The 14,535-nt window shown below is 46.3% G+C and overlaps 2 protein-coding genes across 2 annotated transcripts in view; both read right to left on the minus strand.

Moving 5' to 3' along the window:
• Positions 1-14,535, minus strand: part of LOC143773949 (histone H1.01-like) — a 208,196-nt gene that overhangs the window by 172,668 nt on the left and 20,993 nt on the right. The window lies entirely within an intron of this gene.
• LOC143773948 (histone H2B 1.1-like) lies at positions 2,516-2,898 on the minus strand. Its single transcript, XM_077261250.1, has one exon. The coding sequence runs from the start codon at positions 2,896-2,898 to the stop codon at positions 2,521-2,523; it is 378 nt and encodes a 125-aa protein (XP_077117365.1). The 3' UTR covers positions 2,516-2,520.

Raw genomic sequence — 14,535 nt, forward strand, 5'->3', positions numbered from 1 at the left:
CCTATATAGCGCTGTACATGCCCGGATTGTGTTGTGTCCCCCTGTAATGCTTTGTTCCCCACATACTGCTCTGTCCCTTCCATATATAACTCCATCTAGTGATGCATCCTTCAACCCATCTGCACGTGCAGGAGGCTCCTCACTCACGTCATATCCTATACTGACTCCCTGCTGTAACCGCTCCGATCCGACCAGACTCAGACAAGCCTCATATATTCCATAGGATCCTGGGGTGGGGGACGTCACCGCTTCTGTGCAGCGCTGGGGAAAGCGTGTACATGTGGAGCGGGAATCTGCACAAACACGGGCACTAAGGTGTTAAATGGAGGAGGAAACACTTATTGGGCATTGATTGGCGCTTTGGGCCGATGATTCTCGGTCATTTGCAGTTGAAGGATTGGTTGTTCGCTATGATTCTCCCGCTCAGTCGCTGTTAGATGGATGTCGGATTATTACCTGCCTCTGTTCCCCCAGATTGGAAGCAGACTAATCACCAATGCCCAGGGTCGTCAGCTCACCGCACTATTACTCTCACTATCTCTTGCCGGCTCAGCAGTACTATCCTCTCAGCAATCCCCTACACCCGGGCTGCTGATGGATAAAGCCGGTCACATCCCTGCACACAGCCGGACATTGGCTCCTCAGGAGGCGGCAGCTTCTTTGTGGCCCGGGTATTACTGAGGTAATGTAGGATCATGTTCTATCACAGACCTCCTGCCTGTAGCTGTGGAAGTGATCTCTACCTAGATTGCAGGAATAAACTAGTAAAGTAGATGAATCAGTCTGCCCCGAAATGTCGCTTCTAGGACGTTTCCCTGTCAGTATATCGCCCACAATACTGATTGTACTAAAGTGCCGGGAAATGTAACGCAGCCGTCTCCGGGTCAGACACACGGGGCACATCTCGGGCAGTACCAACCACTGAGAACACGGAGGCCACTGGTCCCCGGGGAGACTTCATCTTCTTAGTCAGATCTATGACCGGAGCTCTCTGCACTTCGCAGTGATTTTATGCCATTATATTAACCCTTTGCTTTTCAGAACAATGATGGCACCTGAGCAGGAATTTATACAAATGTGCACAGTTTCTGTGACGAGGAGGTTATTATTATTATTATTATTTATTGTTATAGGTTATCGCTATTTCCTTATGTCCAGCGTCATGTCTACACATCACTACTACCCTGATCACCTGTCTGCTCTTCCCAGGACTCTTCCTGTTCTACAACCTCCCTGCAGATAGGATATTGGGAGACATTCTGGCGGCTGCCGAGGAGTTGTGTTACCGGGGGTACTGCGCTCTCAGTAATCCGACAATCCTCCTGCCGGAAGCAGCCGGGGACTGGGGGAGAAAATCGAGGAGAGTGCGGGATCGGGCTGAATGTCACTTATAGGACGAGTCCCTGGCCAGTATATCGCATGCCTATAACGCTGATTGAGATGCAATGTTCTGACGGAAAAAAAAATAAAAAATAAACGAGATCTCTTAATATTTTACTCCTCTAGACTCTCCATCCTTTTCTTCCCAAAAAGCCTCTGACCTACTCTACGACCTCCTTTCTCAGACCCATCTGTCCTCTCCAGACCCTGATTTCTTATTTATAAAGGACCTTCCTGGCAGAGGAGGGGGCAGCAGAGCATAAGGAAGATGTCGCCGATGACAGTGATTGCCATGGCAGTCGGGGGTCTAGGAAACTACCCGTGTCCCCACTGTGTATTTGCTTGTTTTTTATTTCAGTGGAATTCATTTTTTTTCCTCTACTTGATGAAAAATGCAGTAATTGTTAAAAAAATATGTTTTACATCGCTTATTTATGGAACCGAGTCCATGATCCCCGGGCCTTTTTCAGAAAGATAATGCTACTACCCTAATCTGTGAAATGCAATGATGGCTTGTTCTAGAGTGCCTCAAATGTACCTATGGTTTCCAGATAAGGAAGCAATATTCACTGGATAGCAAAGCTGTGGGTTCCCGGTCAAAGGAGGGGAGCCGCAGCACAAGGCATCAGCCACTGAGCGGGAACTAAGAACGTGTTACCAATGACAACATTAGCTCCTCCCTCCCGCTCCTGATTGGCTGAATACATAAAGGTTTAGGGGGTTTAGGGGGTTTGAATTTCCCGCTGCTTCTAAATGTAATGACGTCACTTCCTCTATACAGAGAAGGATCCGGAAAAATCTCTATATCAACTCCACAGACCACAAATGTCTCCTGTTATTTGAGAAGAGAATCATTAACTAAACCAAATCATCTGACAAGAAGCGACTGAACAGAGCAACTTACAGAGAAATAACCAGAGTATTACTAATACTGACAAGGTTTTCTCTCTCCTCCATCCACCATTTAATCACTTCTGTTACTTCACCTGCTGTTTCCCATCACACGACTCAGAGCCCCGGGCGGTGCGATCAGACACCTCGGGGAGAAGGGACACATCAGCAGTCACAGCTCTCATGTAGGCGGGGTGGTGGCTCTTAGAAGAGCCTTTAGGGTGATGGCGGAGCAGGGGGAGGAGCAGATCACTTGGCGCTGGTGTACTTGGTGACGGCCTTGGTGCCCTCGGACACGGCGTGCTTGGCCAGCTCTCCGGGCAGCAGCAGGCGCACGGCGGTCTGGATCTCCCGGGAGGTGATGGTGGAGCGCTTGTTGTAGTGAGCCAGGCGGGAGGCTTCCCCTGCGATGCGCTCGAAGATGTCGTTGACGAAGGAGTTCATGATGCCCATGGCCTTGGAGGAGATGCCGGTGTCGGGGTGGACCTGCTTCAGCACCTTGTACACGTAGATGGCGTAGCTCTCCTTCCTGCTCTTCCTCCTCTTCTTGCCGTCCTTCTTCTGGGTCTTAGTCACGGCTTTCTTGGAGCCCTTCTTGGGGGCTGGAGCAGACTTGGGATCAGCCATAATAAACGCAAATAGTTCTTGTCACAAGTGAGAATGAAAATGATTCTGACTCTCCCAGAGCAGCGGAATTTATAGCCGGCCCATGCAAATGAGCACTGATATCAGATCGCTGGGTGAGAAAATCAGGTGATCATTATCGACAACAGAAGCTCCGCCCTCTGCAGTTCATTGGTTATTCCAGTAACACACCTCCTCCCCATGGGCCACGCCCCCAGACTGTGCTGTAAATCTCCATCTACTGCGGTGTACCCCCGAACAGTGCGGTGTATGTCAATATAGCAATGTATACCCTCATATAGTGCTGTGCAGCTCCATATACTAATGTGTACCCTGATATAGTGCTTTACAACTCCATATTGCACTGTATAAACTCCAGATGGTGGTTTATACCTTCAAATAGTGCTGTACACCTTACACATAATGCTATGTATCCTATATAGCACTGTAAAATCTACGCCCATATGTGCTATTCTCCACTTATACTGCTACAAACACCATGTTGATACAGGAAAGAAATATATCTTGGTACCGTGTCAGCCAGTAGATTCTCAATTCTAAATATTTTTCTAAACACCATGTTGTACTTCATACCCTCCATATAACGCTGGAAACCCCCACGTATCGTTTTTACCCCCTATAGTGCTGCATATTCCACATTTACCGCATTTCCAGAACTCACAGAGGACTCCGCGGAGCTTTTACCTCGGTAAATCCTGTGATCAACCTGATAACTTTGCTGCCGGTTGTGACTTTATTGCTATCGGAAAGATAGAAAAAAGACAGCGCCACAACGGACAGTGATAATAGTCTTACGTTTTAATCTGCCTCCTGCGGCGACGTTTCCGTCCAATGACCTTTATCAAGCACAGTGTACAAACTTTCCAACCACCATTATATACCTATAGTACCACCCCCTAATCAGTGAAAGCACCAATAGGGATGTGGCACAATACTTAGAAAAAACATGTCCATATAAATACATATAAAACCACATTTACAAAAATAGTAATCCTAACAGTGTCTAATCTAACAGAGATCTACTAACCCTGATCGCTCTAATAGCCAGAATCCAGTATACAGCAATATAATGAAACTCGTCACCGTGGAATTGTAAACAAACGGTGTCCTTCCAATGAATGTATAGCATACACGGTAACCAAGGCAATAACCCCCACCCCCGGAAGGTATCCATAGTAGCCGCAGTCCAATGACGCTCCCAGAAGTCCGTATCACGTGAGCGTATCTCTTCAGCACACAGCGCACATTCCTGCGCAAGTCCAGTCCACTCCTGTGTCACCCTGGGGATCATCTATACTGCGCAGGATCAAGATCTTGGATGGTATCCGCGGAGGTCCAAATTCAGAGCGGTAATGCGCAAACTCCAAATCCTCTTATATCGTCCACCCAGTAAGACATGCAAAGATGGCAATGCGCATGTCACGTATGTCCGCTCATTACAAAAATTCCTGTCCCATCTGCGCATATCTCCCATGGATCGCAGATCAAATGAAGACATCCACAAATTTCTCCTACATATCCCCTTTATTCCAATTATCATGGGGGAATCCAGCAACATAAAAAATAAACCTGGGGACTCATAATAAAGAGAAACCAAGAGAGGATATTCATCAATTCATACATACATAAAATTTTTCCATTATTTAGAGATCAAATAATACAATATCCTAAATTTGAAGAATATGTCAGAAAATCACCAACAAATAAATGTAAATATGCGTTCATACAGACATTGTAGCTAAAACGACCACACACTTATGTTACACTTGGTATCATATCGCACATATTTAAGCAAACTGCTCTTATTTATAAATATAGAATTTAGGGACTGAAACCAGATAATACATAATATGCAGCTAGAACACTACTAAAAATAACCGTATATCTGATGGACAACAGAAGGCCTTTCGCTCAGCAAATTGGGTCTCTATAACAAGAGTGATTTTGTTCCTCCTGAGCATGATCCGGTTGTAGAGACATTTTCAAAATTTGTGAAGGCTGATATAGCCAGGTTAAGACAAAATAAAGTAAGATTTGGTAAATCCAATTTAACTTTTGCTGAGCGTAAGGAGGTTGATATGCTTAAGAAGGATAAATCCATCACCATCAAGCCGGCCGACAAAGGCGGAGCGTTGGTGGTGATGGATACCTCACAATACATTGGTGAGATAAGGTCGCAGCTCTCAGATGCTGATGTTTATGAGAAGTTATGTGTGAACCCCACCCAGAGGTTTAAACTGGAACTGGAGACATTGATTGATGGGGCCTTGGGGAGTGGTCTAATAGATGTGAAACTAGCTAAATTTTTGAAGGTCGAACATCCGGTTGTCCCTGTAATATATACCCTCCCTAAGATCCATAAGGATCTACGGAGACCCCCTGGCCGCCCAATTGTATCGGGCAGGGGGTCTTTATGTAGTAAAGTGGCCATCTTTTTGGATCGTCTTTTGAGGGAATATGCTATGTCTGTTCCCTCTTATGTGAGGGATACGAGTGACTTCGTCAAATCCCTTGAGGATATATGTGTGGTTGAATCCACATGGTTAGTTTCTTTTGACGTGACATCTCTGTACACCTCCATTGAGCATACCAGGGGATTGTCCGCTGTCGGTGTGACGCTTGCTGGCTCCGACATGGCTCCGGACTGTGCACGGTTCGTCCTGGCGCTGCTGGAGTTCATCCTGGGGAGAAATTTATTTCTCTTCGGTGATGACTACTTCCTGCAGCGCCGCGGGACAGCCATGGGGTCCAATGTGGCCCCTACTTATGCTAACATCTACATGGCTGTCCTGGAGGACGAGCACGTGTACAGATCCAGTTTTTGGAGCCATGTTAGGTGCTGGCGGCGTTACATCGACAACATTTTCCTGGTATGGGATGGTGACAGGGATGAGCTTGAACTTTTTTTCCATCATTTAAATAATATCTATCCTGGTCTTGGATTTACCATGGACTGTTCTCAAGACAAGATCCAATTTCTTGACACTCGTGTTTACAAAATGGGGGGGTCTCTACATACGGACCTATTTGTTAAGGAAACAGATAGAAACAATCTTTTGTATTTCTCCAGTGAACATCCTCGTAGGATGGTAGAGTCCTTACCATGGAGCCAACTGTTGAGGGTGAGAAGGATTGTTTCATGTGAAACCCTCATTGATGTCAGATTAGATGAGATGTGCAAAAAATTTTTGTTAAGGGGTTATCCCAAGATCGACCTGGATAAATTCAAAAGGCGGGCCTTGGCTGAGAGACGTGTTGACCTTTTGGTACCTAAGAAGAGGGTGGAGTCGAATAAAAGAATACCATTTGTAACGACATATAATGGTATGAGTACAAGAGTTTCAGATATTATACGGAGGCACTGGCCTTTGTTAAACAAGGGCCATGCCAATATTGTTGAATTTCAAATGCCCCCATTATTTTTGTATAGGAGAAATAAGAACTTAAAAGACAAATTGGTTACATCTGATACCTGTCAAAATCTTGGCCAATTCTCCAAAGCGACCCAATATTGTCCAAATATATTGGTAATCGCCCAGAAATTACATTTAGGCGATCACGTAACCTGGGTGATTGCCTTGTAAAGAGTCATTATACAAGTAATTTGACAACCCCTTCCACTTTTCTAACAAAGATAAAACCTCAGATGGGTTGCAAACCATGTGGGAGATGTGTGGCCTGTCCCAATATTGTAAGATCTCAGTCCTTTAAAGATGCCAAGGGAACAAGGACATATAAGATTAAACATTCAATTACGTGCACATCCAGTGCCGTGATTTATTATGCTGTATGTCCTTGTTCTCTTATATACGTGGGAATGACAACCCGCCAATTAAAGGTTCGTACACGTGAACATATACGAGGAATACAGGCAGCAAAAGAGACTGAGGACATAACAATGCTGAAAACTATACCCAAGCATTTTAAGCTACACCACAACTGTGATGCTTCCCTCCTAAAAGTAACTGGGATTGATAAAATTGAACCCAATGAGAGAAGGGGAAAAATCAGCATACCCCTAGCACAACTTGAAACAAAATGGATATGGCTACTAAATACAGTTACCCCAAATGGTCTAAACGAAAATTTGAGTTTCGCTCCATTCCTATAGCATGTGTGTAGGTATATATGTGTATACATATATGTATATATATATATGCTAGTGTATATTTTTCCACCTATTATATATATTGTTATATTTATAATTATATTTTTAGTATAGTTATATATATGTATATTTCCTATTTTATTGATCGATATTGGTACGTTTTATTTATTTTATCTTTTCTTTCAGTTTAGGCAATTGTACTACTTACCCTGTGGATGCTCGCTTGGTGTTGACTTTCGGTGGAGCTCTGGTGCTCTGTTGTGGGGGTTCTTCCCCATCTTGTGGGCCTCTGCTCCAGGGGATCAAAAACCTATATGATATATATATATATATATATATGGTTATATAGAAATAATGCTGCTGTTTTATTGTTTCTTATATATAGCAATTGTCCTAAAGTTTTTTATCTTTGTATCTTATAATATACTCTTGTACCTTTTATAATAGCTCATGCGTTTTGGTTATGTATGCGCGCCCGATATCTGTCCGTGGAGACATCGGATGGGCTTGTTTTACGGCCATGTGATGTCCCTGACGTATTTGGCGCTTCATGCATTTGAAGCTTTTAATTGTCATATGGTTTACCGAAACTTATATGTCATATAGCGCAGTGCACTTTGTTTATTAATTTGTATTATATTATTTTCTTTATTTATTTATTTATCAAAAAAAAAATCTTTTTGTATATGTACCTCCCCCTTTGGGCACTCAGATGTTGTTCCCTATAATTATACACTTTGAGCTCTGAGTGGCTTCGGGTTCAGCGTTCTGTCGTCTTTACGGCATGGCACTGTGCCCTGGGCACCATAAGATCATGCATGTGGAATTTATATAGAGATTCCATCCTCTCTATTCAATCAGAGTGCGGAAGCGCTTTTCGCAACTTTAGATTATTCATGCACAAGCGCACCTTATTTTCCCTGAGGCCAGTGTTCCGTTGCCATAGTTATGGCTTCGGACACATGGCGGACTTCATACCACATCCCTAGCTTCACTTACCCATGTCGGGTTTATGGAAGTGCGCAGGCGTGCCCAGCGCTCTGTTGTCGGGAGCACGGCGTCACAGTGTCCTTGGTAACGCCATGAACTAGCATGTGCGTCCGGTCACGTGATGCCGGCTCCTGGACTTCCGGGTTACCTGAGCGGCGCCTGCGCCGTACATTCTATGGACGCCGACATTGGAAATTAGCCTTAGTATATATAAACACATCGGTCACATCATAGTACACCCCCTGACGAAGGAACTTGTTGGGTCCGAAGCACGTGTCGGGGAGCACATTATCAAATTTTGTGGCGGTTCTGGAGATAATTCCCTAGCTTCATATGTAAGTAGTATTGGATCATATGCTCATTTAGCACCCTTTCTGTGAAATATTTTGCCTTTGCACATTGTAATTGCACTAGTCGACACTATTTGCACTTTTGCACCGTTTTTTCCTTATATGCTACAAGCACATGGTTGCTTATATATATATTTTTTTTTAAATTATCTTTTTATATATTCTCACTTTTTATAACTTTTTACATATCTTTTTATGGTGCATGTGATCCCTACTCTATTTATCTATTTATTTTTATGATAGGGATATCCAGTATATATTTATAAACCAGCCCTTAAGCAATGATATATTGTATTATACACAAAATATGTATTTATAAAAGCAACATCCTTTTTTTGATATGTGCCCGTGAAAAAGAAAAAAATTAAAAAAGTATACATATATATATATATGATTTCTTCACACTTTTTATACTGTTTTTATATTGTACCTCTACTCTTACCATTGAATAAAATATATATATATCAATAACATTTCTCTGCTATTCTTTCCACTGACTAGGTCCATATTTGGTGCATGTTGTACATCTGATATTGGTAGTTTTAAAAAATATCTACAGACTACATTGAGCCGCCCGAGTCTTGGTAATTTTCCGTGCTTGGGGTGTGCATGCTGCAACAATATGATTAAGGGATCTTCTTTTTGTCATCCTTACACTGGTAAAAAATATGAGATCCTGAGACGATATACATGTAGAAGCAGCTTTGTGGTTTATGTCCTGAGCTGCCCTTGTGGTCTCTTCTATGTGGGAGAGACCACGATGGAGATCAGGGCAAGGATCAGCAAGCACAAAAGTACGATCAGGACTAGTGTTGAGCATTCCGATACCGCAAGTATCGGGTATCGGCCGATACTTGCGGTATCGGAATTCCGATACCGGGATTCCGATACTTGCCGCGTATCGGATACCGGAATCGGAAGTTCCCAGATTCAAAATTCCGAAATTCAGCCAATGAGAATGATTCCAAGTGTGGGCACATCCTGTTTAGCATGGAGGGCATGAAACTACTGGCAAGGCTGTGATTGGCTGCTGAAATGATGTCATGATGCAGTTTAAAAGTCGCTGGCGCCATTTTGCGATCACTCTGCTGTGAATTCAGTTAGTGACAGGACGCTGTTTGCTGACTGAGGGACAGTTTAGAGATAGCGATTTGCTTCTTTGTGCTTTCCAAAGGCTAATTTAGCAACCGCTGTGTTCACCTACTATTCACCTTGCTTTTGCCTTGTAGCGCTGTTTTCACAGCGATCTGCAAGGTCTGTGTGTGTGTGTGTGTGAGTGCAGCCCACTCTCTAGTCTGAGTGCAGCCACATAGGCCATCCATAGCTGGTTGTATTCAGTTCAGGGAGGGTGGTTCATTGCCTCATACTGTTCTTTTTTTTTTTTTTTTTTCAAGTAGTGTAGTCTGCTGCTAATTTATTCAAAAAAATCCTATTAGTGTCTTTCCACCCGTCTCCAGCTAATTTGTGGAAAAACACTACATAGGATAAAGTAGAGGAGGGTTTTTGGGCCTTGCAGCGCCGTTTACGGCTGTCTGCACGGTCTCCGTGTGACTGCAGCTCGCCCTGTAGTCTGTGAGCAGCCGTAGCCTGGTTGTCTCCAGCTCAGGGTTGTTCACTGCGTCATACCGCCAAATCAATTTTAATTTTTTTTCAAGTAGTGTAGTCTGCTGCTAATTAATTTAAAAAAATCCTATTAGTGTCTTTCCACCCGTCTCCAGCTAATTTGTGGAAAAACACTACATAGGATAAAGTAGAGGAGGGTTTTTGGGCCTTGCAGCGCCGTTTACGGCTGTCTGCACGGTCTCCGTGTGACTGCAGCTCGCCCTGTAGTCTGTGAGCAGCCGTAGCCTGGTTGTCTCCAGCTCAGGGTTGTTCACTGCGTCATACCGCCAAATCAATTTTAATTTTTTTTCAAGTAGTGTAGTCTGCTGCTAATTAATTTAAAAAAATCCTATTAGTGTCTTTCCACCCGTCTCCAGCTAATTTGTGGAAAAACACTACATAGGATAAAGTAGAGGAGGGTTTTTGGGCCTTGCAGCGCCGTTTACGGCTGTCTGCACGGTCTCCGTGTGACTGCAGCTCGCCCTGTAGTCTGTGAGCAGCCGTAGCCTGGTTGTCTCCAGCTCAGGGTTGTTCACTGCGTCATACCGCCAAATCAATTTTAATTTTTTTTCAAGTAGTGTAGTCTGCTGCTAATTAATTTAAAAAAATCCTATTAGTGTCTTTCCACCCGTCTCCAGCTAATTTGTGGAAAAACACTACATAGGATAAAGTAGAGGAGGGTTTTTGGGCCTTGCAGCGCCGTTTACGGCTGTCTGCACGGTCTCCGTGTGACTGCAGCTCGCCCTGTAGTCTGTGAGCAGCCGTAGCCTGGTTGTCTCCAGCTCAGGGTTGTTCACTGCGTCATACCGCCAAATCAATTTTAATTTTTTTTCAAGTAGTGTAGTCTGCTGCTAATTAATTTTAAAAAATCCTATTAGTGTCTTTCCACCCGTCTCCAGCTAATTTGTGGAAAAACACTACATAGGATAACGTAGAGGAGGGTTTTTGGGCCTTGCAGCGCCGTTTACGTCTGTCTGCACGGTCTCTGTGTGACTGCAGCTCTATCTGTTGTCAGTTCAGCCCCCAAAAAAGAAATAAATAATAAAGTTCACCAAACACACCAGTTACACCACTTTACATTTCTGTAGGCCACATTAGCTCATATTAAAGTCTAGTCCACACTTTAGAAAATTAGTGTTTCTTATACCTGTTAGGAGGAGTTGCTCAGGAATAAGCACACAAATCCGTTAGTACTTTTCTGCTTATCTTTATCAGTCAACCAAGATGAAGAAGGCAGTGAGTAAGGCACGTGGGCGTGGGCGTGGGCGCGGAGCAGGGAGGGGACGTGGGGATTCTGTGCCTGCTGCGGGCACCGGTGACTCATCAGCACCCACTTTCACCAGGCAACAGTCGTTCATGCGCAGCTTTGTGTCAGAGCGCCGTACACCGCTGCTGCGTCAAGACCAAATTGAAGCTGTTGTCGGATGGATGGCAGCTAATGCATCAACTTCCATTAGTGCCACATCCTCTCAGACACAGAGCACTGGAGAGCAGCCATCTGTCTCTTCACCACCTGCCAAATTGCCCAGGCAGACAGAGAGCCCAGGACAGGAGCCGTCTCTACTTCTGTTCTCTGAATCTCTTGGCTTGGAAACAGGGGGCCAGCCAAGCAGCATTGGAGAAATGGAAGAAGAGGCAGGGTGCAGTGATGCCCAACAGCTTTTTCTGTCTTCCTCTGAAGAGGCGGGTGGGCCAGTGGCTCCGGTCACCACATCGCAGGCCGCATCAGCTGATGATGACACTCAGGTGCCACTTACTGGTGCGTGCTCTGCTGCTGAGACTACCCAGGAGGAGCAGTTGGGGGCAGAGGGTAGTGTAGATGATGAGGTCCTCGACCCATCTTGGCGTGAGGGACAGGAAGGTGGTGGGAGCAGCTCTGAGGAAGAGATTCCCCGTACGGCCCAAAGAGGGAGAGGGAGGGGGAAGACTGCGGATCCTGCAGCCTCCGCTTTGGCACCCGTTAGGAGCATGTCTCTTCCAAAAGCCAAAAAGGGCGCTCCCAAGACTTGCAGTGCCTGGTCCTTTTTTGACACAGTTGCAGATGACATTTGCTATGTCAGATGCAACGTGTGTCATCAAAAAGTCAAAAGAGGGAAAAATGTCAGCAACCTCAATACCTCCAACATGTGGAAACATGTGCGCAACAGGCACCCGGCGGAGTTAGAAAAACACACTGAAGAGGTAGGCCAACCAACAGCGGCAGCTACCACCTCTTCAGCTCGTGTTGCCTCTTCCTCTAGCTCACACGCAGCTGGTTCGGCTTCCTCCCAGGATCGCCGTGGAAGAACCTCTGGCCCTGTTGTCCAGAGACCCGCTGTAATTCCACCCGCAGCGCCACTTTCCCAGTCATCCACACACTCCCAGCCCAGTCTACAGCCATCGGTAGTACAGGCATGGGAGAAAAGGCGGCCTTTCTCGTCAAACCACCCACGAGCACAGGCTCTGACTGCAGGCATTGCCAAACTTCTGTCACTGGAAATGCTGTCATTCAGGCTGGTGGAGACTGACAGCTTCCGTGACTTGATGTCATTGGCAGTCCCACAGTACAATGTGCCCAGCCGCTTTTACTTCAGCAGGCAAGCCGTCCCTGCCCTGCACAAGCATGTGGAGGGACACATAAAACACGCGCTACTGAACGCCGTCAGTAGCAAGGTCCACCTCACCACCGATGCGTGGACCAGTCAACATGGACAGGGGCGATACCTTTCCCTCACTGCCCATTGGGTTAATGTTGTTGAGCCAGGTACAGACCGTGCGAGTGGCGCAGGACGTGTCCTGCCCACTCCAAGGATTGCAGGAATCCATTCTGTACGCATTGACTCCTCCTCTTACACCAGTTCCTCAGAATCATCGCTGCAGGAGCCGTCACAGTCCACCTCCACATGGACCCGTGATGAACGTGTACCTGTTACGACCGACATGAGCACAGCCGTGGCCAAACGTCAACAGGCCGTCTTGAAATTATTTTTTTTGGGGAATCGTAGCCACACAGCGCAGGAGCTCTGGAATGCCATCAAGCAGGAGAGCGATGTGTGGTTTGTGCCAGCGAATCTCCAGCCAGGCATGGTAGTGTGTGATAATGGTCGAAATCTGGTGGCAGCTCTGGGCCTCGGCAACCTCACTCACATCCCATGTCTGGCACATGTGCTCAATTTGGTCGTGCAGAGCTTTTTGAGGGACTATCCGGATCTTGATGCACTGCTGCACAAGGTCCGCCTAGAGTGTGCTCACTTGCGGCGTTCCAGCACGGCAAAAGCGCGCATTGCGGCTCTGCAGCGCCGACACCGCCTGCCGGAACATCGCATCATATGTGACCTACCTACCAGGTGGAATTCCACGTTACATATGTTGGAGCGGTTGTGTGAGCAGCAGCAAGCTGTAATGGAGTACCAGCTGCTTCAGGCGCAAAGAAGTCGCAGTCAGCGCCGTACAGACTTCACAACCACAGAGTGGGCCACTATGAATGACGTCTGCCAGGTTTTGCGTCCCTTTGATTATTCCACGCGGATGGCGAGTGCAGATGATGCACTAGTCAGCATGACTGTCCCCCTTATCTGCCTGCTTGAAAAATCACTGCAAGCGCTAAGGGATGATGTTGTGGAAGAGGTGGAGGATGAGGATTCACCATTTCCATCATCTTCTGGACAGTCAGCGCCACGTGGTTCCTCACAAACGCGTAGGCAGGGGACAGTTTGTGAGGAGGATGAGGAGGAGTCAATGGAGGAGGAAGACGTCCGTCCAGAGGAGGGAGTTACCGAATTGTCCAGTACTCAGTGTGTACAGCGAGGGTGGGGTGATGACGAGCAGGCAGAGATCACGCCTCCAGCAGGGGACAGCGTTTCTTGGGCAGTTGGCAGTCTGCAGCACATGGTGGATTACATGCTGCAGTGCCTGAGAAACGACCGCCGCATCGCCCACATTCTCAACATGTCTGATTATTGGGTGTTCACCCTCCTCGATCCTCGCTACCGGGACAACGTAGAAAGCCTCATCACACCGTTGAACCGGGAGCGAAAAATGCGGGAGTACCAAGACACACTGGTCAATTCCATCATCTTCTCCATTCCAACTGAGAGAAGTGCTGCTAGTGCATTACAAAGCAGCTCAGTGCGTCCAGGCAGTGGAGGAGGCTCTGCACAAAGAGGGAGCAGAAGCAGTGCCTCTGCCCAAGGCAAGACCAGTATGGCCCAACTGTGGCACAGTTTTCTGTGCCCCCCACAAAAGTCTACACCATCACAGACGGCTCCAGTCAGCAGGAGGCAACGGTTCCGTCAGATGGTGACAGACTACATGTCTTGCCCTCTTGCTGTACTCCCAGACGGCTCTTCCCCTTTCAAGTTTTGGGTCTCAAAGCTGGATACATGGCCAGAGCTAAGCCAGTATGCATTGGAGGTGCTGTCTTGCCCTGCGGCCAGTGTATTATCGGAACGTGTCTTTAGTGCTGCAGGTGGTGTACTAACTGACCGTCGCATGCGACTATCCTCCGATAACGTTGACCGGCTTACTTTCCTGAAAATGAACAAGGCCTGGATCTCGCAGGAATTTGCCACTCCTCCTCCTGATTAAATA

This window comes from Ranitomeya variabilis, chromosome 5 (genome assembly GCF_051348905.1).
Source record: "Ranitomeya variabilis isolate aRanVar5 chromosome 5, aRanVar5.hap1, whole genome shotgun sequence".
Taxonomy (NCBI): domain Eukaryota; kingdom Metazoa; phylum Chordata; class Amphibia; order Anura; family Dendrobatidae; genus Ranitomeya; species Ranitomeya variabilis.